This window comes from Erinaceus europaeus, chromosome 9 (assembly GCF_950295315.1).
Source record: "Erinaceus europaeus chromosome 9, mEriEur2.1, whole genome shotgun sequence".
NCBI lineage: Eukaryota > Metazoa > Chordata > Mammalia > Eulipotyphla > Erinaceidae > Erinaceus > Erinaceus europaeus.
Genome location: NC_080170.1, coordinates 104,417,063 through 104,441,196, shown reverse-complemented (window position 1 = coordinate 104,441,196; position 24,134 = coordinate 104,417,063). Strand labels below are relative to the sequence as shown.

General features: G+C 36.0%; 1 protein-coding gene across 5 annotated transcripts in view; it reads right to left on the bottom strand.

Annotated features, from left to right (window-relative positions):
• ATP13A3 (ATPase 13A3) overlaps positions 1-24,134 on the bottom strand; it is a 73,790-nt gene that overhangs the window by 26,262 nt on the left and 23,394 nt on the right. For 3 of the 5 annotated variants that reach the window (XM_060198490.1, XM_060198489.1, XM_060198493.1), the window contains exons 3-17: positions 21,324-21,422; positions 19,821-19,994; positions 18,388-18,570; positions 17,765-17,835; positions 15,951-16,031; positions 14,580-14,649; positions 12,854-12,988; positions 12,164-12,236; positions 10,532-10,663; positions 9,208-9,387; positions 8,914-9,071; positions 7,930-8,118; positions 6,260-6,321; positions 2,809-2,959; positions 1,100-1,216 (exon numbers count right to left, since the gene is read on the bottom strand). In XM_060198490.1, the coding sequence (XP_060054473.1) occupies positions 1,100-1,216; positions 2,809-2,959; positions 6,260-6,321; positions 7,930-8,118; positions 8,914-9,071; positions 9,208-9,387; positions 10,532-10,663; positions 12,164-12,236; positions 12,854-12,988; positions 14,580-14,649; positions 15,951-16,031; positions 17,765-17,835; positions 18,388-18,570; positions 19,821-19,994; positions 21,324-21,374 (1,827 nt within the window). In that variant the 5' untranslated portion in view covers positions 21,375-21,422. The remainder of the gene's footprint in view (positions 1-1,099; positions 1,217-2,808; positions 2,960-6,259; positions 6,322-7,929; positions 8,119-8,913; positions 9,072-9,207; positions 9,388-10,531; positions 10,664-12,163; positions 12,237-12,853; positions 12,989-14,579; positions 14,650-15,950; positions 16,032-17,764; positions 17,836-18,387; positions 18,571-19,820; positions 19,995-21,323; positions 21,423-24,134) is intronic. The other 2 variants (XM_060198491.1, XM_060198492.1) reach the window with 2 other exon arrangements.

The window sequence follows — 24,134 nt, the reverse complement described above, 5'->3', positions numbered from 1 at the left end:
GGGTCTTAATGACTAAACAAGTCCACATTCCTGAAGGGATCTTTCTCTCTCTCTCTCAAGAAAAACTGAGAGAGAAGGAGGGGTCAAGGGTGAGCAAGACACTACTAGTGAAGCTCCTCCCTACTTCTGCAGGTGGGGCCAGGTTGTGCTTCAGCCGAGGTCTCTGCACATGGTAGCTGTGGTAATCTACCTGATGTACCACTGCCTAACCCCTTATATTACATTTTACAAATACAAATTTTAGGTACAGTTATGGAAGAATAACTATTATGTATCTAAATCACAAGACACCCAGTTTCTCTGCAAATAGGAAAAGAATGTAATGATAAAAACTAAGTCCCAACATTTCACCTACAACATTTCTACCCTATAATACACCAGGCTATTTCTAATGTATTCAGTGAAAACATTTGTATCTGGTAAGGGACTTAGTATAACAGTAAAAGCAAAAAAAAACTTTCATGCCAAAGTCTCTAAGTCCCAGATTCAATCCCCACCCCAAGCCAGAACTAAGCAATGCTCAAACTAAAATAGACAAAGAAGCAATCAACATATTCTTAACTGGGCAACGGAGATAACATGATGTTTATGCAAAAGACCTTCATACCCAAGGCTCTGAAGTCACAGGTTCAATCCCCCGGTACAACCATAAGCTAAATATGTGTAGTGTGGTGGCATTTAAGAAAAAAATAGGAAAGAAAAGGAAGAGAAAGAAAGAAAAAGACCCTTCCTGAGTACACAAATTACCATGGTGTAAGAACCCAGGTTCAAGCCCTAGCCCCCACCTGCTGGGGGCGGGGGGGGGGGGTTTTGGTAGTTTCAAGAGCAATGGAATAGTGCTGCAGGTGTCTCTCCTCCCTCTCTCTCTCTCTCTTCATTTCTCTTTTTCGTACCCTCTATCAAAAAAAGAAAACAAGAACTTTCTGCTGGAACTATGGCATTATGCAGATTCTAAGCCCCAGTTATAACCCTAGTATCAAAAAAAGAAAATCCTATCTGCATAAGAGGTAAGTAAAGAGTGTGTGAATTCATCTATCAACATTTCAAACTAAAACTTAATGTGAGCAATATTATTATGTAGCATAAACTGATCTTGTACCATTTCTTGGTTTCCTGCAGGTGTAGAATCAGGAAGCAGTTGTTTTGGAGGACGAACCACAGTGGGCATTATTCTATTATGAAGTGCTGTTTCCTCTTCAGTTGCTTCTTCCAGAATCTGAAAAGAATTAACACAATGTTTTATATGAATCAGTTCAGTAGTTCAGTCTTTTACTGAAACATAATGACTATTTTCAGTGAAGCAAAATCACACTATTTTCCAAAGGAATGAGCACAACTAGATTAAAATACATATAAAAAAGCATAAACAAAGTTGATTAAACTTTGTGTGAGGGGGGACACTTCATGAGCAGGTCGGCACATCTCCAGATGTCTATCTTAATTCTCTCAAGTTCTGTTTTGTCAAAATGGGGGGGGGGCGATGGTTGTAGGGAATGCTGGTTTCATAGTGTTGATGCCAAGCCCCAGAGATAGCCCTGGTGGCAACTAAAAACTAAACAAACACCTAGTACGCAATTAGTCAATTAAAAGGAAAAGATGGGGGTGGGGGAGAGAAAAGGAGCAATCAGAGCATTACTCTGGCAGCAGTGATGGTGGGCTGAGAATCTAACTCAGAGCAAGCTGCCTGAGTGTTCAACACCTTATCCACTGCACCATTTCCAAGTGACCAGTCAATTTTACACAACTCTGAAATGCATTTTAACATCTTTGAACTTTGGGATGGATCTTCTATGGCACTGATCAAAACCATAGTAGTAGCGACTGGTTATGTGAAAACACTCCACCTTAGTAATATCACCATTAAAGCAGCAGTGTCAACAACACACACTATGTAATAATTTTTTAAAAATAGTTTATAAGCAGAATACTAAATCTACTGACAATTTATTCAGTTGAGCAATTTCAGATAAGAGGGATAAAGTCAGCCCTGTTTAGCTCTACAAATTATGAAATTAACATCTTTTTGGTAATGAAATGAACATCTTTTTTTTTGTAATTAAATTTAGCATTTAAGAGAATTTAAAAAAATACATTATTAGGGGGGTGGGTGGTGGCACACCAGGTTGAGTGCTCGTGTTACAGTGCTCAAGGAGCCAGGTTTGAGTCCCCGGTCCCCACCTGCAGGGGGAAAGCTTCACATGTGGTGAAGTAGGGCTGCAGGCGTCTCTCTCCCTCTCTATAACCCCCCTTCCCTCTCAATTTCTGGCTGTGTCTATCCAATAAAAAGATCTTAACAACTACCTAAAAAAAATACATTATTAGCAAGAAGAGATAACACCACAAAAATTAGCAGTGTATATTCATAGGAGGGGTTCAACTAGGAAGCAACAACAGTAATAGTACTCAGTATGCTCGTCCTAATAGTATTCCCATCACCTAAGCACCTAAATAAGGCTATTTATTATATTTATATATGTTAATATCCACTTTATAATTAAAGATATAAAATGCTTTAAAAAAAAAAAAAAAAAAGACACATCATTTACTTAGATAAAAAAAAAAGTCCCACAGCTCCCACATTGCTGCTACTGGTTTCTCTTACAGACATCAAGCAGGTCTTGATCCACTAAAGGTATTCAGGGGACTCAATTTATCTAAATCCAATCCCCACCCCACATATTTATAAATATTTCTCCAGTGCATTATTACTAACTATGCATTTCCTTCCCTGGAACAAAATAGTGTCATTAAAACAAGCAGAAACAATTACTGCCAGCAATAACTGTACTTTTAAAATATTGAACTTACCCATCCTATAGCTTCAAACATTTTCAAATCAAGTGGATCACCAGAAAGCACTCCTTCGATTTTTGTAAGAGAATGACAAGTCGCCATGCAAGCAACAAACTGAGATTTTACCAACATCTCATTGCAAACACTCTCCTCCGGCAAAAGATAGCTAAATAGAAAATGTACTGCATTAGATTAATAAACCCCAAAACTCAAAAGAATAGCCTAACAATATTCAAGTCTTACAATATTTTAATGTAAATAAAATGCCTGCACTGTTAACTTCACTGGTTTTTGTCACTCAAAAACATTTTCTTCCAAGAAAATTAACATAATTAAAATACAACTTATCATCTTAGATTCCGAGCAACTAGCTCAAACATAATATTACAAATAGAATACTTGATATTGAATAGTAAATTGAAGTTCTGCTTATGGACATATGTCATATTACATGAAAAATTAAGCTCTTAGGGTAACTTTTTATTTCTTTATCGGGGAATTAATGTTTTACATTCAGCAGTAAATACAATAGTTTGTGCATGCGTAACTCATAGGGTAATTTTGATCCGAAGCCTAGAACTGAAGGATGAGTGGAAAAAATCATCTCACTGAGAACTATACAGAACAGGAAGCTAAGTGCCGGTCACATAATTAGTGGGAAGTTGGAACAGAGGAATCCCTTACCCAATTCTGACTCACTACACTATTACAGTAGCTCTCAGGTTTGAGTATATGTTACCATCTAAGAACGGAATCCCCACTATCAACATTAAAAACTTGTCTGACACTACTGATGCTACTTTTGGTCAAGCAAAATCAAAATTTTCTGGAAAGGAGTTACCATGAAAATTTCTGTACGAGAGTCTCACAGAAATGCCTGGCTTTAAAATGCATGCTTTACATGAAAGAAGTTGCTGGCTTGCTCCTTGACAGCAAGTATGACTAAGCAATGCTCTGGGTAGTGGATCAGTTAGTTGTTCTATGTCTCTGCCACACTCAGTCAATCAATCTTGGCTGACAGACCAGCTCACCAGCTTGACTGACTGATTTGCCACACTCATGAGACAGTTTTGAGTCTTGTCCCCATGATGCTGGAAGTAGGTTCAGTACTGTGTTGTCTTGCCTTCTCTCTTTCTGCCTCTCTCTTTCACTCCACTCCAGAAAGAGTAACATCAGACCGGACCACACACACATCCTATCCAGTGCAGAAGGAAACAATTCTTATAAGTTAACAAACTCAACAAAGACAAAATAAGAACCCCACAAACCTCAAGTAATAGAGTTGCAATACAAAAGTGCAAAAAGGTGTTTTTTTTTTTTTTTTTAAGTTATGACTTGAGCTTAGAAATAGGACACAGTTCCAGGGCAGGAAGTGGAGGGATTTGGAAATAAAGAAATGAAATTTCTTGTTCAACATACATAGTTCGGATTCCTCAGTAGAAAGAATACAAAGAGTAGAGGGGAAAGAGTTATAATGAAATAGAAAGAGTCTAAAATTTTTCCAGATGTCATAAAACAAATGAGTCCTAGGAATCATGAGACAAAATGAGTTCTGCATAAAAAGAATAAAAAGATTGAGATGAAATTATAGAAATAAAGAGATTGTAATCAGAAGAGAAAACACAAGCAGAACCTGAACTGGAATTGGCATATTGCGGGGAGAATACATGTCCAAGAAGGATGACAGAGGACCTAGTGGGGGTTGTATTGTTATATGGAAAACTGAGAAATGTTATGCATGTACAAACTATTGTATTTACTGTTGAATGTAAAACATTAATTCCCCAACAAAGAAATAAAAAAAGTCTGTTTAAAAAAAAAAAGAAAAAAAAATAGAAATTTTTTAAAAATACAAAACAAAAAAGATGACTAAAATGACCATGACCTCTAATGTGAATAGCAAAGGAGTTAGGAGAACTGTCCATCAGGAAATCAATACCACTTAAGAGTGATGGCAAAATGAAGAATATGTGTAACTAGTGGAATGTACTAACAGAAGATGACAATTTAGTCCAGAAGAAAACACAGAAAACAGTAAGATATTCATAAACACAGGTAAATCTAGGTATGCAGAAGGTATAAAATCAAACCAATGATCCTAAAGTAGTGTATGACCAATATACATATGGAGAGAAAAATCATTAAATTAAAAGTATTCTAGAGTCAATGGGAAATTTCTTTGGGGGACAGGGTCTTAGGATCCAATAAAGATACCCATGAATAAATAAATAAATAGGAAAAAACAGTAACTTAAAAACAAGTAATAAGAGTAGGAAGTAAAAATTCTAACATGGTTTATAAATTGGGATGAGATATGGTAGAAATATTTTCAAATATACCTGAAATTACAATAATTGTGAACACAAAGGCAAAAAAATGTGAGGCAATAAATTTGAAAAGGGGGGTGGTGGGGAGACAGAACAGTGGTTATATAAATGACTTTCATGCCTGAAACTCTAAGATGTCCCAGATTCAATCCCCAGCACCATATTAAGCTAGAGATGCGCAGTGCTTTGGTCTTGTCACTAGAGTTCAGTGTCTACCCCAATCCACTGCTCCTGGAGGCCATTTCCCCCCCGCCTTTTTTATTTTGGGGGTATTGGACAGAAGAGACAGAAATTGAGAGAGGAGGGGGAGACAGAGAGAGAGAGAAAGATAGACACCTGCAGACCTGATTTGCCACTTACGAAGCATCCCTGCTACAAGTGGGAAGCCAGGGGCTCAAACCCAGATCCTTGCGCTGGTCCTTTTGCTTAGTGCTATGTGCATTTAATGAGGTGTGCCGCTGCTCGGCCCCACTGGTGTGTCTTTCTCTACATCTCTCTCATTAAAATAAATAGTTTGAGACATGAAATAACATTTGTAGTACATATTGTAAATCTGTAAAAGAAGATTTTAAGTATTTTAAATTTTTGAAAGTTGAGCACGAGTCTTATATACATGAGGTTTCAGATTTAAATGTTGCTCTGCTGTGTGTGTGTATGTGTGTGTGTCTGTCTGTCTCTCTCTCTCCCTCATAAATAAATATATAAAACCCGAGGCAAACAAGGCAAAATAACAGTTGTATAATCTTAGTAATGGAGTTATCTGCTATATTATTTTCTATATTTGAATGATTCATAAATTAGATTTAATTTTTAAAGCATTAAAAAAAAAAAGATTTATTGAGGCCTGGAAAGTGGAACAGTAAAGCACTGGTCTCTCAAACATGAGCTCCCAAGTTCAATCCCTTGTATAACCTGGGCCAGAGTGATCTTCTGGTTCTCTTTCTCTCCTCTCCATTCTGTCTTTAATAAAGAAATAATGTTTTAAAGATTGTTTATTTATGAGAGAAAGAAACAAATAAGCAATCTGACAATATATGATGTCAGGAATTGGGTTCTCCATCTGCTTGATCACCGCTCACTCAAATAGTAATTTTTATTAAAGATTAATTACCAAGTGAATAAGTCTAAGTGATATTTACCGTGCATTTTCCACTCGTTGAATTCCCCAGAGATCTAAACCATCTTCAGTAAGAGTTCCAGTCTAAAAAACACACACACACACACACACACACACACACAAAGTCACCTTAAACATTAATAATGTCTTCAAAAATGAAGTCTTAACAAGCTATTACATATACACAATGGAATACTATACATCTGTTTAAAAAGGGGGTGGGACAAGGGCAACAAATATCATATACTGAAATGACTTTCAGACAAAAAGGTTAAAGCGGGGGAACATCCCTTACAACGTGGTTTCACCATATAAAGGGTAGTGGCCATAAAGGTAGAACCATGGATTTATGGCTTATTTTATTTATTTTGATAGCTTATAAATGGAGGAAGAGAAAGAGAGGAGGGGAATGGAGAGAGAGACAACTGCAGCATTCCTGAAGATGGGGACTGGGGGCTTGAACCTGGAACCTTATGAATAGTGATATGTATGCTCAACTGCCCAGCTTCTTGTGTATTTAAAAAAAAAAAAAAAGATTCTAAGAATTTTGGTAAGTGTAGCAAGTTGTGATAATACTGTAGTAAGAAAAGTGCTGGCGTAATTTTTTTGAAAACATTTCATCTTCTTGAGGTACTGAGGTATATGGGTGAATTAAAATGTTTGATAGAGATCACCTACAAAATAAAGAAAATGACTAAGAAAAACAAAATGGTGTGGTTATTAATAATTTGTTGTACTTTTATATTATCTCTTCTCCACATCTGTGCTTACTTAAAATTTTTAATGTTTCAAAATGAGACAAGCAGGGGCCAGGTGGTGGCACCCTGGCTGAGCGCACATTATAATGCACAAAGACCCGGATTCCAGCCCTGGTCCCCACATGCAGGGGGAAAGCTTTGCAAGTGGTGAAACAGTGCTGTCGGTGTCTGTCTCTCTTCCTCTCATCTCCCTCTTCCCTTTCAATTGGTTTCTATCCAATAAATAAATAAATAAATTTAAAAATTGTTGTAAATGAGACAAGCATAAATCAATGTACTTTTCTTCTATAATAATGAAGGTGCATTGCCCTAGGTCAGTCAGTGGAAGGAGTACCTGCTTTGCATACATAAAGTCCCAGGTTCAATCCCCAACACTGCACATGACCAACCAATGCACTGGTCGGTCGGTCGGTCTGTCTCTCTCTTTCACAAAATACATCTTTTAAGACATAATTAAGATACACAAGATTTCAAGAAGGAAGCATTCTTTGTTAAAAGAAGGGGTGTTTCATACAGGTACAAAAGCTTTCATTCACATACAATGTTACATATCCAGTAAATATGTTAAGTATTTAGTGTTAAAATATCAAATGGTGATGCTGAGGTGTCCCTCCCTCTACTTAAAAAAGAAAATTGGTGTCTTACGCCAAAGTAAAGGACTCTGGGGTCGGGAGAGTGTTCAGGTCCTGGACCATGATGGTAGACGAGGACCTAAGTGGGGGGTTAGTGTGCTATGTGAAAAACTGAGAAATGTTACATGTGTACTAACTACTGCATTTTACTGTTGACTGTGGACCATCAATCTATCCAATGAAAGAAAAAAGGTAAAAATCAAAAATAAATAAATGAATGAATTGGAATACTTGAAATGTAGTATGGGATATTTGAAAAGCTACAGATTAGCCTTTGAGCATAATTATGAAACTGAACCAACCTTGTCAAAGCAAACAAGATTCAGCTGTCCACAGATATTTATCCTTTGGGGACTAATACAGAAAATACCAACTTTTTTCAGTCTTCTTTGGGCATATACAATGCCAGCAGTCATAGCTGCAGGGAGTGCAGGTGGCACAGTAATTGTAATGATATCAAGTGACTCAATAATTATTGAGCCAGCTTCTACCTACAAAAAGATTTATAAAATACATGTTATTATTTTACTAAATGCTAGTCGGTATTAAATGCTAATCAAACCTGAGCATGCTTTTGTTTATTGAAAAATTTATAAATTTTTTCTTTCATATCAAGAAAAGTAAAATGTCAACAAACTGTCAGCAGGTTGTAGAATGACAGCTATTTTTAAAGGAAACTCATTTAAATAGCTGTATGTACTTCAGACACTACTTATTTCTAAGTAATTATACTGTGCCAGTCTCTACTAGAAATTTGGAAGGGGCCAGGTAGTAGCAAACCTGGTTAAATGTACAAGGACCCAGGTTCAAGCCCACGGTCCCCACCTGCTAGGGGAGAGCTTCACAATCAGTAAAGCAATGTTACTTCTCTCTTCTCTCTCCCTCTGCCCCCCCCCCTTTCTCCTTCCCTCTCAATTTCTCTCTGTCCTACTAAATAAAATAAGATTTTTAAAAATTGTCAAGGCAACTTAACAAATAAGTCTAATGTCATATATCCCAGACTTTTTAAAAAGAGAAAATTCTTTTGGTGAATACATGATTGTCCTCTTTTTAAAACAGCAAGAAAGCAAATAAAAGACTTAAGTTCTGCTCTAAAGAACTTAATACTATGGTGGAAATGTTCTTTATCTGGATCTTCTATTGATAATATAATGGTTGCTGCCCTCCTGTGACTTTTAAAAGTTAAAACTGAAGATTTTAGTGCTTAACCTCACTAGCCATATTTTAAATCCTCAGCCATCACATATAATCAAAATCAAGTATTATTAAGAATTCTATGTACCTACCTGATGTAAAACGCTGTTGACAATAGTATAGATAAATCCTATGCCAGCCACTGCCACAAGACATAATAGGAACAAGTAGGCATCTCTGTAGAGTTTAAAATCAGTTGGCTTGGGGTACAATATGGAACGAACCAGCTGTCCTTTGGAAGTACTAAATCCTTTTTTCAAAAAATTAATGAAAATGGCTTTATTTTTCATAGACAAATGAGAAGTACCACCAAAACAGAATCTTTTTTTTAGTATAAGCAGACATCAATCATACTAAACTATTCAAGTTTTTTTTTTTTTCTTTACCTGTTCTAACTACTACGGCTTTGACAAGTTCTCCAGTATAGAAACGAGTCTGAATCACAGTCGTCCCACAAAACAAAGTGTGTCGCTTATGTATTTCTGGACTATATAATTCATCTCCCATTCCTTTTATGTCCACTGAAGGATTTGGCAAGTTAGTCTTTGTCACTGGAACACTTTCTCCTTTAAAAGAAATGGTCACAAGTTAACACAAAAAAATTAGTATCAACTACAAAGTTCTTGAATTGTTAAGTATCCTAAAAGTTACCATGCTGTTTGCAAGTTATTAAGGATTCTCATGTATGTATAGGATAACTTACTCAATAGCTTCGAGCTTCATTTATCGAATTCCTTACCTCAAAATATCAAAGCCTTGTCTCCTATACTCATTCCTAAATGTGATTTGTGACTGAAAAGTAGTCATTTGGAAGTGATCATGTCAAGTGTCAAAATCCAAGATTTGGACGTTACTATAGTCCCCAATACCTGTCATGGAACTGAAAAATATTCTGTAACCAAAGTGAAAATATCTACTCCTCACACCCACTCTATCCACTAAGAGTGCTGTGCACACACAAGTAAAAGGTAACTGGGCCAAACAGAAGAGAACAATGAATAATATGGGAGTTCTTTCACACAGTAATAGCTAAATCCTTTTTAGTTATGAAATTTAATTTTCAGTAAGATTTATATTTCTAAGTTGGCAGCAAGTTATCTGGGGAGGACAAGGGTATGTGAGTTTTTATGACAAGACAAACACAATTTTGGAAATGTACTAAAACAACAAAAATCTACGAAAAATAAAAAATCCTACCTTCAGACTATGGCTTTCAAAAATTAAGAAAAAACAAATGTCATTTTACTATCTTCTTCCCAGCTTAAAAAGACAAAAATCTATCCCTTTCTCTTTTTTAAAAACATCAAAAGAGGATACGCTGCCTTTTCCATGAGCAACAGAGATTTTCTCTCTCATTATTATAAAGGATTCCCCTAGCCAGGGAGATAACACAGTGGAAGCACACCAGAAATGAGCAGTAGCTATTGCTACTGCTAATACTAATAATAAATTAAAATTTTGTTTAATTCCTCACATCACAAGAAATGCTCAAGAGATACACTGAATAGCTACATAGTGATTTTTATATAGTATGATGTTAAGTTAGATATACTTCACTGTAATACTCAATTTGGTTCCCTCAAAACAAAACTTCAATATTTTAGTCATGAGTAATATATAAACAGTATAGCTCATTTCAGATAGCTTAAAACACTGCTTAACCTTACTAAAATTATAAGCCATTAATTTGATTTTGACTGATTTAGTTACCTGTTAACATGCTTTCATTTACAATGCAAGTACCACTAATAAGTACTGCATCACAAGGCATCACTGTTCCATTTAATGGAATCACCATCACATCTCCTGGCACAAGGTCTGTAGAAAAGATTTCTTCTATTTCTGGATTTAAAGAAAGAAAGAGAAGACTGATAACAGTATTTTTTAATTTGCAATTAAAATGCAAGGACTAGCTAATTCCAGTAAGATGAAAATATAAGGGAGCTCGTAAGGAAAACCTCAATAAACAAACAGTATCAACAAATAAGATGATACCCCCCCATGGGATTTTATTTATTAATGAGAAAGGAGGAGAGTAGAACAAAAACGGACATCACTTTGGTACATGTGTTGCTGGGGACTGAACTCAGACCAAATACTTGGGAGTCCAGTGCTTCCTCCACTGTGTCACCTTTCAGACCATAGAATATTATTCCCTAGGCGAACAATACATGGTGCCTAAATGTGTCAGCTAGCCGCCCTCACCCCCAATACAAATTGGGCACAAATGATGTCAAATCTTCTCTGACCAAAAAGGTAAACTGAGTTCAGCACTTATGATAGTCAATGAGTGATTTTGGCTTATCAATACTCTTAGAAAAATCACTAAGTCCACACATGAGAGTCCTCTATTACACATAAACAGAGATTTCTATAAGGTTTTAGAAACAGAAGAGTGCAGCCTAGGAAGTTATCACAGTAGCTGAAGTGCATGTGGGAGATTCTGAGTTTGATCCCCAGCACTGCATGTGACAGTTATGCTCTGGTTCCCTCTCATATTAATCCCTTCAAATAAATAAATAAAGCACTAACATTTTTACCACTCTTCAGCTTGACTTTAAAAAAGTTTTCTTGGTAGAGACAGAGAAATTGAGAGAGACAGAAAAGGAGAGGGAAGGAGGAAGGGATAAAACCTGGAGCAATGTTTTACTGCTCATAAAGCTACCCCTCCCCACCCCACCCCCAGCAGGTGGAAACTGGGAGCTTGAACATATGTCCCAGCATACAGTAATGTGTACCACCACCCAGAACCAAGACTGCCAATCTTTATAACCCAGTCTCAAAGCCTCCTCAAAATTCCAAGATCTGCATAATGTGCAGATTACTTTAAATGAATATATAAGACAAACATGGTGATACTTTTTATCTAGTTATTTCCTTAGAAAACTATTAAGTCTGTATCATACCATAGAAAAAGGAATTTATTACATGAATGAGTGAAATCTGATACAAACTCAGAGGTGTAAACAAATCCAGACACGCTTTTATTTGTAACTCGAAAGTAGTCATTTGGAAGAGATCATGTCAAGTGTCAAAATCCAAGATTTGAAAGTTACCATAGCCCCCACTGTCATAGAACTGAAAAATATTCTGCAACCCAAAGTGAAAACATCTACTCCTCACACCCACTCTATCCACTAAGAGTGCTGTGCACACACAAGTGAAAGGTAACTGGGCAAAACAGAAGAGAACAATCAATAATATGGAAAATAATAATAATAAAGTAAATAGCATGTATATGAAATGATTCTTACCCTTTGGTAAGAACATTGCTTCCTGCATTTAATGCTCAGTGAACATCTATTCTGGTTTACTTTTCTACACATCATCTAAAGTACTTACCTTCATTTAGTCTGCAAACTGAAACTCTCACAGTACTGTGTGCTGCTACCATGTCATGCAACATTACATATTGCTGAAATAGGAGAAAACATTAAAATTTAGCCAGCATAAACCCACTACTTAAAAAGCAATCACACTGTTAAATAAGGTAAACTAATACAATACATAGAACCAACTTTTAAATGTAAAGACTAATTCAAGGACTAATGTTTTAGCTTAAGATCAACTAAGAAGAACTTTAATGAAATAGTTCTAAAAAAAATATCATAATCAGCCACCCAGTATTTCTGTCTGAGATAAGCAACTATAAGGATAAGATTCCCCCAAGGACACTAACCAAGTGGTAGCCTCTAAACAACACCTGTGTTCCTCCTCACTGCAAAAAGGGAGAGATGGGGAATATATATACATATTTTATACATTAACTAGAGGAAGAACCAAGTTGATTATTTTGTACCAAGTACTATTCTACACACCTTTCATGTGATTCAAAAATAGTTATGGTAGTCTGGGAGGTGGCACAGTGGATATAGTACAGGACTTTCAACTATGAGGTCCTGAGTTCAATCTCTGGCAGCACATGTACCAGAGTGATGTCTGGTTCTCTCTCTCTCTCTCTCTGCCTATCTTTTTCATAAATAAATAAATATTTCCTAAAAAGGTTATGAAGTCATAATAAATTGGACTTACCTTTCTAATGGAGTATAGGGAGGTTACAATTGATACTACAGACATAATCACAATAGCCAAAGCATAGTAATAGTATTCATCAGTGCTCCACAATATAACACTGAACAACTGAAAAATGTAAAATGGGTTGAGGACCTACAAGGCAAGACTCAAAGTCAGAATGATTAAAACAGTTAACCATACACATCTTCCACCTTTTTTGCTGAAGAAGTAACCAACAAAATATTTACAGTTCTACAGGACAATATGTACTATGAACCTAAGTATATGTTAGCGTGACATTGTTCACAATTAGTTTACTAAAATTCGATTAAATAAGCTTCATTTAAATTACCTGCATCCTTCTAATACCAAAGTCAAATACAGGCTCAGCTAGAAACATTTAAAGTGTGTGAATGGGGTCAGGAGGTGGAACACCCAATAGTATGCATATGTTACATATATGTTACAAGCCCCCATTCCCCAACTGCAAGGTGGGAAGCTCCACAGTGCTGCAGGTGTCTATCGTCCTCTCCATTTCTGTCCAAATATAAACAGAATAAAAACTATAGTAATTATAGGTGTGTGAACTGGGGCTAGGTGGTGACGAACCTGGTTGACTGTACATGTTATAATGCACAAGGACCTGGGTTCAAGCCCCTAGTTCCACTTGCAGGGTGAAAGCGTCATGAGTGGTGAAGCAGGTCAGCAGATGTCTCTCTTACTCTCTATCTCCCCCTTCCCTCTCAATTTCTGATGGTCTCTATCCTTAAATTATTAAATAATAATAACTGACGTTTTTTTCATTTTATTGGATAGGACAGAGAAATTTGAGAGGGGAGGGGAGATAGAGAGGAAGAATGAAAAATAGAAAACTGGAGCCCTGTATCACCACTTTTGAAGTAAACCCCCAGCAGGTGGAGAGCCAGAGACTTGAACCAGGATTCTTGTACTTCCTACTCTATATGCACTTAACCTGGTGTGCCACCGCCTGACCCTCTCAGAATTTATTTAGTCTTCATTCTGCTACACAAATGAATGTATAAATGGGCCAGGAGATAGCTCACCTACTAGAGTAGGCATCACACCCAAGGCTCAAGCCCCAACATTATATATGGCACAATAGACCACAGGTTCAGGGTGGGGCAGCTCCACAAGTAATGCTACTGTCTTTTCCCTCTACCTTGGTCTTACCTTGTCTGTCTTCCTCTCAAAATAAACAAACATATAAAGAATGAAAAAGTTGGATTGAGATGCCCACTCAGGAGTAATATTATACATATATAAGTCTCTGGCACAGCACTTTAAAAAAACATATTTACTTTCAATAATTTCTGAGGCAATAGAAACACATAACTTTTTTATCAAATGAAACAGAGGAGCACAACTCCCTCAATGTCAACACTATGGCATGCGTCACATATCAAACTTTTGGTATGATGATTGGCTTTCAATAGTTAAGTACAAAATTGCACTTGAAGAAAAGACCAGCAAGACTTAGACAAGCAAGTTTCTGAAAGCATATTTTTTTAAAAATGCAGAAAGAGCAGAAACATTGGACAAAATTAAACAGTAATTCATGCTCTAAATTATTCCTCTACCAGAATTACTACAATCATCTTCCAGGCAAAAAGGATAAAGAAAAAGAAAAAGTCAAGTTAATAAACAAATTGAGACTATCTTATTATCTAAATCATAGCTCTTTTCAAACTGACAAATACTAATAAGATATATACCAATGTCTTACCTCCTTAATTAGAAGCTTAAAAACAGAAGGCACTTTCACAGTAATTTCATTTACTCCATAAAGCAATTTTCTATAACAGGAAAATATAATAATAGTATTGTGTTAAATTATACAGTAACTACCATTTAGGGAAGGCACTGCATTAGATGAGGGTGCTATTAAGTGTGTAACTTAAAACATTTGCTTCTAAATATTTCTACAAGTCAAATGCCTACATACTACAAAGTAAAGCTCAATACCTATACTGTGATTACTATGGTCACCGTGTTTCATCTGACCTCTTTTTGTGTGACAATAATTTTTTCCCAGTTATAATAACCTAGTCAGCAAAGGCATTATTTTCACCTCTACAGTTTTGAATTGCAATGTTTTAAAGACAACAGGTAAATAAATCTGAGGGGTACCACACTATTTACCCAATACTATAATGATAATATTTATTTTCAAACATTTTGCATTTCATCTTTTTAAAAAAAAAAGCTTAAGAAAAACTGATTACATCCTACACTAAAATTCTTGTTGTTCCAAATGGTAGATAGTTGCAGTTCTTTATGACATTAAATCTGAGAAAGCCAGATGGTGGTGCACCTGGCTAAGTGCTCACATTACAGTGTTTAAGCCCCTGGTTCCCACCTGCAGTGGGGGAAGTTTTATGAGTGGTGAAGCAAGGGTGCAGGTGTCTTTCTGGCTCTCTCCCTCTATTCCCTTCCCCTCTCAATTTCTGTCTTCATAGGAATAAATAAAAATGTAAAAAAGATGAAGTACAAATATGAATGAACTTTTTATATTCTAATCCTTTGAAAGATCATGGCATAGAAGTAAAAGAAAAAGTTTTAATTTAAAATGACACTTAACTTTAAAATATGCAACATATATTCTACTTTAGCAAAGATTAACTCTATAAAAAAAAGATGTCTGTCAATTTTTGAATTTTTACTGTGGCATTCTTGGCTCAAGTTTATAATTATATATTTCAGAAAATCTAAGTTTTCAGTTATAGCATTTATAGTTATGTTATATACACTAAAAAAGATTTAAAAAAAAAAAGGTTGCTAGATGAAGAATAACACTTCACCAAGTATATGACACACATCCCTTTTAGAGAAGTTAAAATCTAGGAAAATATGCATCTTAGAATTGATGAAATATGGTATATTCTCAGGGATATCAATTTTAAAATATTAACTCAAACACTCTGATAATTCTAAACTTAAGAGTATTACCCAAGTGAAATATCAAATTGCCAAATACTATCTATAATATTAAAATAACTGTTAATATGTACAACTATATGGTAAAATTGTAAACTATATTTACTATATTATTTAGGAATTTTGATAATAGATCTAACTTTAGTTGGATAAAAATTACCTGTAGGCATGCATCCCCTTTGTCAGTCCTGCACTATGCTTTTCATAAATTGACGTACAAGAAACACCTTCATCCAGACCCCTAAATAAATCCAAAGTTTTTACTTTAACAAAGTTTAAAATATCCAATTTCTTCATGCCTCATTTTATTATATTCCTGGCTTTAAAGTTTAACTTCCTTAGAAGTAGGAACCCTTAACAAAAAAAAAATTACATAGACCTCAAATTTCCAAGTAAATAATAAAGAAAAATCTCAGCTTAAAAACATGGTAACTTCTAAGTTATCTAATATGGCTAAGACGTGAGAAGACAGCTCTAAATACTCAAAGTGTTTATAATGTTATCATCCTTTAATTAAACTCACAATGTCTGACTAACTTGAGAAGTCCAAAGTGAAGCTTTTATCTTACAGTATTCCCTCTTCAATTTTTTTTAACTTTCACACTTCCTTCTCCTTTCAACAAGAGCATCAATTCAAACTGTTCCCTGGTCAAATATGATATACACCACCCAAGAGAGAAGTAGAGAATTTATGAGTCACAGGAAATGCTCAAATTCAGGGGCAGGAAGACAGTAATACACTTTGTTAGAACACAGAACTTGAATGCCTGAGCTGCCTCAGATTCAGTCCCCTAAACTATCATATGCCAGAACTGTAAAGTGCTCACCAGACAGATGGACATATGGATTGGGGGGGGGGGGGGGGGAATAGACACAGACACACACTTCCTCTAACAATTAATAAAAATGATATTCATTCTGCTAATAATTCTAACTAGTATTTAAGGTAACATGTCAACTTTCTGCCCAAAGATATATATCTTAGCCTTATTTAACTGAGATATAATCACAGGTTCTCTAAAAAAAAAAAGTCCTACAAGTCATTTAAGTATTTTCTACTTTACTCAGATAGGAAAAGTTAACTCCATAATTAACTGCGATTACTGGGGTAAGAGTTTAAATTCTACAAATTTATGTGGCTGGCAAAGGCAACATAGCAAATATGATTGATAATTTTCCACATTAAGGTTGAAGACTTCTCCAAAAGAGGCAACAATTAATTCCAAATCAATTAAAATAATAACAGTAGCATTGCCAGTGTTCTGTAAGGTGAAGATTCTTAACTAGAAATGACCTTCACAGATATGCATGTCCATTCCTACTATTCCAACTCTTTAGTGTATCTGAGAAAAAAAATTCAGGCATCAATATTTTAAATGTTCATAAGGTTATTCTCTTTTTATTGCTAGTAACAAGAATTCATTCTACATATGTAAGCAATAACAATAGCAATAACAATAGCAATAAATAAAATTCTAATTAAGTTAGTACTTAGAGAAATTGAAGTCACCACCAAAAAAATAAATAAATAATAAACAATGACTTCAAATTGGCCTATTCCAGGCTTGATGCATTTAGCAATGTGGCACCCTTAACTATACTGAGAAGTTTCCTGTTTGTCATTCCATCCCTTAAGTACTAGTGGATGGAACCATCAGCACTTACAGTAACAGGCTATAACGTATACTAAAAATTCACTCTTGAATCCTCAGAAAGAAAATAACTTAGATTGGGAATGGATTTTGAAGTCATACTGCTTTTTTACTTTTGTATAAATTTTGCCAAAGTACAAGCTACAGGAAGGAGTTACTCTAAAATAGTGAGTACTCAAGTAATACCTAGAAAGTGTTCATGAATAAGTGTACAAAAGTTATGCAGTAAAAATCTATTCAATTTTATGTGACACTTGAATGAATTACTTTTTATCTGCAACACAATATTCATAATATAATCTAAACAAAGAAAAACACTTACTTTAAGAAATCAAAATTGTGAAGGGCATCATTCCAGAAGTATTTTATACTGTGATGGGTAAAATAACGAATCTGTAGAACACATATAGAAAGTATTAAATTTACCACCACAAAATCATCATAAACAGCATTAACATTACAGTGACGGCATGACACGCCATTTATTTCTTCTAGTAATAAACTGTTTTTACATAATGATAAAGACATTTTATAGCTATCTGAATTTATCTCACAAACAACCACAAAAACAAAATTACAGGCTATGTAAGATAGCCAAAAAATATATTCTAGTTTTTTTTTAATATTTATTTTATTTTATTTATTTCCTTTTGTTGCCCTTGTTGTTTTATTGTTGTAGTTATTATTGTTGTTGTCTTCGTTGTTGGATAGGACAGAGAGAAATGGAGAGAGGAGAGGAAGACAGAGGAGGAGAGAAAGACAGACACCTGCAGACCTGCTTCACTGCCTGTGAAGCTACTCCCCTGCAGGTGGGGAGCCGGGGTTCGAACCGGGATCCTTATGCCGGTCCTTGTGCTTTGCGCCACCTGCACTTAACCCACTGCGCTACAGGCCGACTCCCATATTCTAGTTTTTAAAGAAACTTTGATACTATGATTACAGTACCTGTTGTGACTGAGTGTGTGAATATTTGTTCATTTCATGCTTGTTTTCTTCAGCCAGATTTTCAGATAAATGAACAGCATGGCCATTAGAAACCTTATTAGTCACTGATTTTAGACTTGAAATAGGCTGAGCTCCCAGAGAAAGAAAGCGAATTTTTGCACAGAACCACATTCTGAATTCATCCTTAAAGACATAAGAGTCAATCATAAAACAGTATAAAACTTCCTGTGTTTTTATTTGACTACTATTATTTACATGTTATTTTTCTCATCTCTTGAGAAAGCATCGCTTCCTACTCGATCAATCTTAAACATTTTCATGAAGACAAGTAAATTCAAATGAGTGATTTTCACATCACTCCCAGAATCCTGCCCCACTTGGGAAAGAGAGAGGCAGGCTGGGAGTATGGATCGACCAGTCATGGCCCATGTTCAGTGGGGAAGCAATTACAGAAGCCAGACCTTCCACCTTCTGCATCCCACAATGACCTTGGGTCCATACTCCCAGAGGGTTGAAAAATAGGAAAGCTATCAAGGGAGGAGATGGGATACGGAGTTCTGGTGGTGGGAACAGTGTGGAGTTGTACCCCTCTTATCCTATGGTTTTGTCAGTGTTTCCTTTTGATAAATAAATAAAAAAGAAAAAGAAAATAGTGAGGTTAGGGTTAGGTTGTATTATTAAGTGGAAAACAGAAATGTTATGCATGTGCAAACTATTGTATTGATTGTCAAATGTAAAACATTAATCCCCCAATAAAGGGGAAAAAATTTCTCAATAAAAAAAGGAAAACCTTATAAAAATCATGAGTACGTTTTTAAATACCAAGACTACATAGTAAAATCTCTTATAAAATGCTGCCCATTAGAGGTGAATACTCTTAATGAACTTAGTAAGGAAGTAAAAGACAACTACTTAGTTGGTTTCACTTAAGGAATATGGGGAATCGAAACATATGAAGTTACAAAAAAGAAAAGCAGTGACCAAACTATCGAAGACTTTCTGAGAACTATGGTCATTATTGGAAAAGGGAGTGGTGACTGAGGGACAGCTAGAGCAGTCACAGAACTTAGTGGTAGGTGCGATTCAGAGTCTTATAAACCATTATTAAATCACTAATGAAAATGTTTCACACTAAGAAAACAATGTGGAATGTAGCAGTGTAATTGGTTTAGTATTATCTAAAACAAGAGTCCAAGTTGTCTAGTGACCTTAAACAACAATTCAGTCTCTCTGTGTATCATGAGTTGTAAAAGGGAGTGGGGATCTAATCATTCTTAAGATTCTCTTAAACTCTAGCTATTCACTTCAGATGTTTTCAAAATACTAGTGTTCCTCATATATCCTATCAATGATAGTCTCTTCATGTATTACTTTGAGCAACATACATACAAAGACACGTTCCTGTCTGGTAGAGCCACAGTATGTGAACTTACACTTGTCCTCAGCAGCACCACTTCACAGTCTTTCACTGCAGCTCTAATACAGGTTGCTTTCACTCGCCACTCAGGCAGCCAGTAGAGAATAAGCAGGAGAAAGCCGCCGGAGCAGAGCACTCCTAGACAAACTATGGCAAGTTTCCAACGGCTCAAATTGTAGCCATAAACCTCCTGCATGGACAGTGATCATGATTAGGTATCATGACAGACAAATAAATGCCAAAGTTTTAATTTCCAAATAGCTTTCATTGTTTTATTACATAAACTGTACATATTTTTACAACCCACAATTTCTTGGTAAGTTTACCTTTTATTAGTTAAGTCTATTCATATTTTACTTGTTACTGTTTACATCTGCCCTTGCTGACGTTCCGTTTAGTAATTTTTTTCCTAGAACATTTATAATTTCTACCTTTTTAATGTTTCAAGAATTTATTGTCATGGGTTATGGATTTTCTTTTATTTCTCAAATAATTTTAGATATACAGAAAAGTCATGAAAACACTAGAGTTCTTATATTATAAATTCTCATATCCTTTATCCAGTTACCCCTAATGTCTTAGTACATTTGTCAAAATCAAGAAATTAACACTGGGGGGCCAGGCAGTGGCGTACCTGGTTGAGTTACAATATGCAAGGACCCAGGTTCGAGCCCCTGGTCCCCACTTGCAGGGGAAAAGCTTTGCGAGTGGTGAAGTAGGGCTGCAGGTGTTTCTCTGTCTCACTTCCTCTCTGTCACCCCCACCCCTCTTGATTTCTGGCTGTCTCTATCTAATAAATAAAGATAACTGAAAAAAATAATAATAGTAACACTGGTACACTACCATAAATCAACCATAGTCTTTTAACAGGACTCCATTAGCATTTCCACTTATCTATTTTTCTGTTCCAGAATATGTCATTGTGGGTCAATAAAATCGCTCACTTGTATACTGTGCTGCCTTTCTTTTTCTTTTTAATCCCAAGCACTGCTCAGCTCTGGCTACAGGGGATTGGACCTGGAACTTTGGGCCTCATGCATGAAAGTTTTTGCATAACCATTATGCTGTCTCCCTGCTCTATACATATATATATATATATATATATTTTTTTTTTAATGAGATACAGATCTAATGGGATCTGTTATATTTCACCTGCTAATCCTATCCATGTTCCCTCACATGCATATAACAACAAACAGCTGAAAACCTGTCCCTTGTTAAAATGATTTTGAATATTTTTCTTATAAATCAAATTAGAGATCTTGTATTTGGGCTTATATTTAGGTAACAGCTAACATAATTTCTAAATCACCAAATGCAAAAACATGCTTATTCTAAATTTTAACAGTTCACAGTAAAAAGGAATTAAACTAAAACCAACAGATACTGTTGCATGATCCCAATTACAAAAAACTGTCAAAGAAACACAATTTAGCTATTGTCTAATGTATATTTCTGCTCCCCTAGAATAACTGTAAAATAACTTCATATTTTTCAAGTCATTATAAAAACTGTTTACCATTTCATCTTCCTGACCCTGGTTGATAGTTTTCCTTTCTTCTTTGTCCATATCTCCAGTGGTTTGAAAGGTCTTGCGCTTCAGAACAGATGATGAGAGCTAAAGGACAAATGTGATGGATTATTCTGTATCTCAGTGAACTATGTTAAGGATATATTATTGTGGTCCAGGAGGTGGCGCAGTGGCTAAGGCACTAGACTGTCAAGCATGAGGTCCTGAGTTCGATCCCTGGCAGCACATGTACCAGAGTGATGGCTGGTTCTTTCTCTCCTCCTATCTTTCTAATGAATAAATAAATAACTTCTTTAAAAAAAAAAAAAGACATATTATCAAGCCATCTTTTACACCAAAGTGTTCTTTTAAAGCTGTTTGTGTAGGGCTAGGAACAGAGTTCACTTGAATAGTGTGCTTGCTTTGTCATGGCATGAACCCAGGTTCAAGTCTGGCTGGCTCCCCACTGCAAAGAGGGGAGTTTTGATGTAGCTGTGTCTTTCTTTCTGTCTTTATCAATTTTAAAAAAAATCATAGTGCAATTGCTTGTTTGAAATGGAATTCTCCTAGGGCTGGTGAGATAGCTCGCTCAGATAGTGTGGGGCTTTGACACATGTGCAACCCAGCTCCAAGCCCAGCCCCCATTGCACTGAAGGATGCTTTCATTTTTGCACTCTCAACTGGTGTGATACATGTTATTGTAACTTAATTGACAGCCAAACAGTCATGGAAATGCTAGCTGGTGTGACATTTTCATCGACAATTCTCAAAACTGAATTACTTACTACTACTTACTATCATACAACTTGGCACATTTCACATAATAAACAATCATGAATACTTTAAATATCTAGCTCATACTACTTGCTACAAAAACTGAATCTTCCTTTTGTATTCATGAGGCTCAGACAATGTAGCCTGCTTTATTTAAACCGTCTTAAGCAAAGCACTGATCACTACTGAATTCAATGGTTGAAAGTTACTGAAGACAAAGTACCAGAGTGAAACCAACCCAAAACTTCTCAGGAACTAGCAAAGTGATCATGTAACAAAGTATTCGGAGCACTTTTTTAGGTGAATAGCAACAGGTAGCCTACTCCTATGGCAGACATGCCTCCCTCCACTGCAGATTCTTCAACATGCATTCTTCAACATTCTCCCACCCCACCCCCTTCTAATTTCCAACACCGCAAGCAATTTTCTGGTTGGTTTTTGACTACACATGATGCTTACCGAGTAACAAAATTCACTAATCCCACTTACTAAGGTTTATATCTATATTAAGAGAGTAATTTCAAATACTAGATATCCAACCACACATTAAAGAGATTTATAAGATGCATCAGTGATCTTGTGTTGTTTTTAGAAAATAGTATTTCAGAAAATGTTCCTTGATATGGAACAAGTTAATTACCATTATATTTTACTAAATTATTAAGTATTCTGAAAGAGGTCAGATTAACCTGCTATCTAAAACATATTAAACTTACTTCTCAGGCTCGGATAGTATTACAGTGCTGAAATATATTACCAGAGTGGCCAAGTTAAGACTGATTCATCAAATCAATAAAACCTGACATGGCAGCAATTTACAGCGTGCTACTATAAATAGGCCATGGTAAAAAATAAGTAAGCCCAATGTTCTTCCCTGATAAAACATCAGCTGTTATCACTTAAAAGTGAATGGTACAGTCAAATTCTGAAAAATACTAAGAGGGCATGTACCAACCTTGAACAGGGAAAAGGGGCTGGGTGATGGCACACTGGATTGAGCAGTTCAAGCCCTCGGTCCCCACCTGCTGGGGGGAAGCTTCACAAGTGGTAAAGAACACTACAGGGGTCTTTCTCCCTCTCCTTCTCCAACTCTACTTTGCCCTGCCTCTCATAATAGAAAAAGGAAAGAAGGAAAGGAAAAGGGCAAGAAAGAAAAAAGTGGGACAGGAGGGGAAAAGAAAATGGCCAGGAGAGGTGAATTTGTCATGCAGGCACTAAGCCCCACCAAGAATCCTAGTGGCAGTAAATAAATAAATAAATAAATAAATAGTAAGGACAGTATTTTATAAGTATTTCACCACCAGCTGGCCACCTGGCCCAGTTTTTATATCATTTTTTAGTGGAGTTCGAGTTTTGTCTGTTACTCTGTGCTGGGAACCAAATCTGAGTCCTCACATAGTCCAAGGCAAAAGTTCTGTACCCAAGCCAGTCTCATACAGGAAAGAACAAAGCCTTGGATTCAAGCCCAACTACCACACTAGGCACCATGAACAGCATCAGAAAAACTCCATGGGTACTTGGGCAGTGTTAAGATGTTTCTCGATAAAGACAGAATCTTCACCAAAGAAAAGATCCAAAAGGCCAACAGACATGAAAAAAATGCTCAAAGTCATAGATCATCAGAGCAATACAAATAAAGACAATAATGAAATATCACTTTACATTTGTGCTAAAGTTATACATTAGAAAAGGCAGTAGTAACAAATGTTGGTGAAGATGTGGAGAAAAAGGCACGATTTGTAATAGCCATCTCTTAGAAACAACCCAGATGTCCAACAACAGATAAGTGGCTAAGAAAGATGCAACACAGATATCAGATACACACAATGAAATACTACTCAGCTATCAAAAGTGAAGTTATCTCCTTTGCTTCATCCTGGATGGAGCTTGAAGGCATTATGTTAAGTGAGATAAGGCAAAAAGGAAAGGCCAAATATCAGTTAGTTTCACAAGTGGAACTTAAGAAACAAACCAGAAAAGGAAAACCCAAAGCAAACCCTGGACTGGGCAGGGCATACTACAGCAAAGCAAAACAGACACACTGAG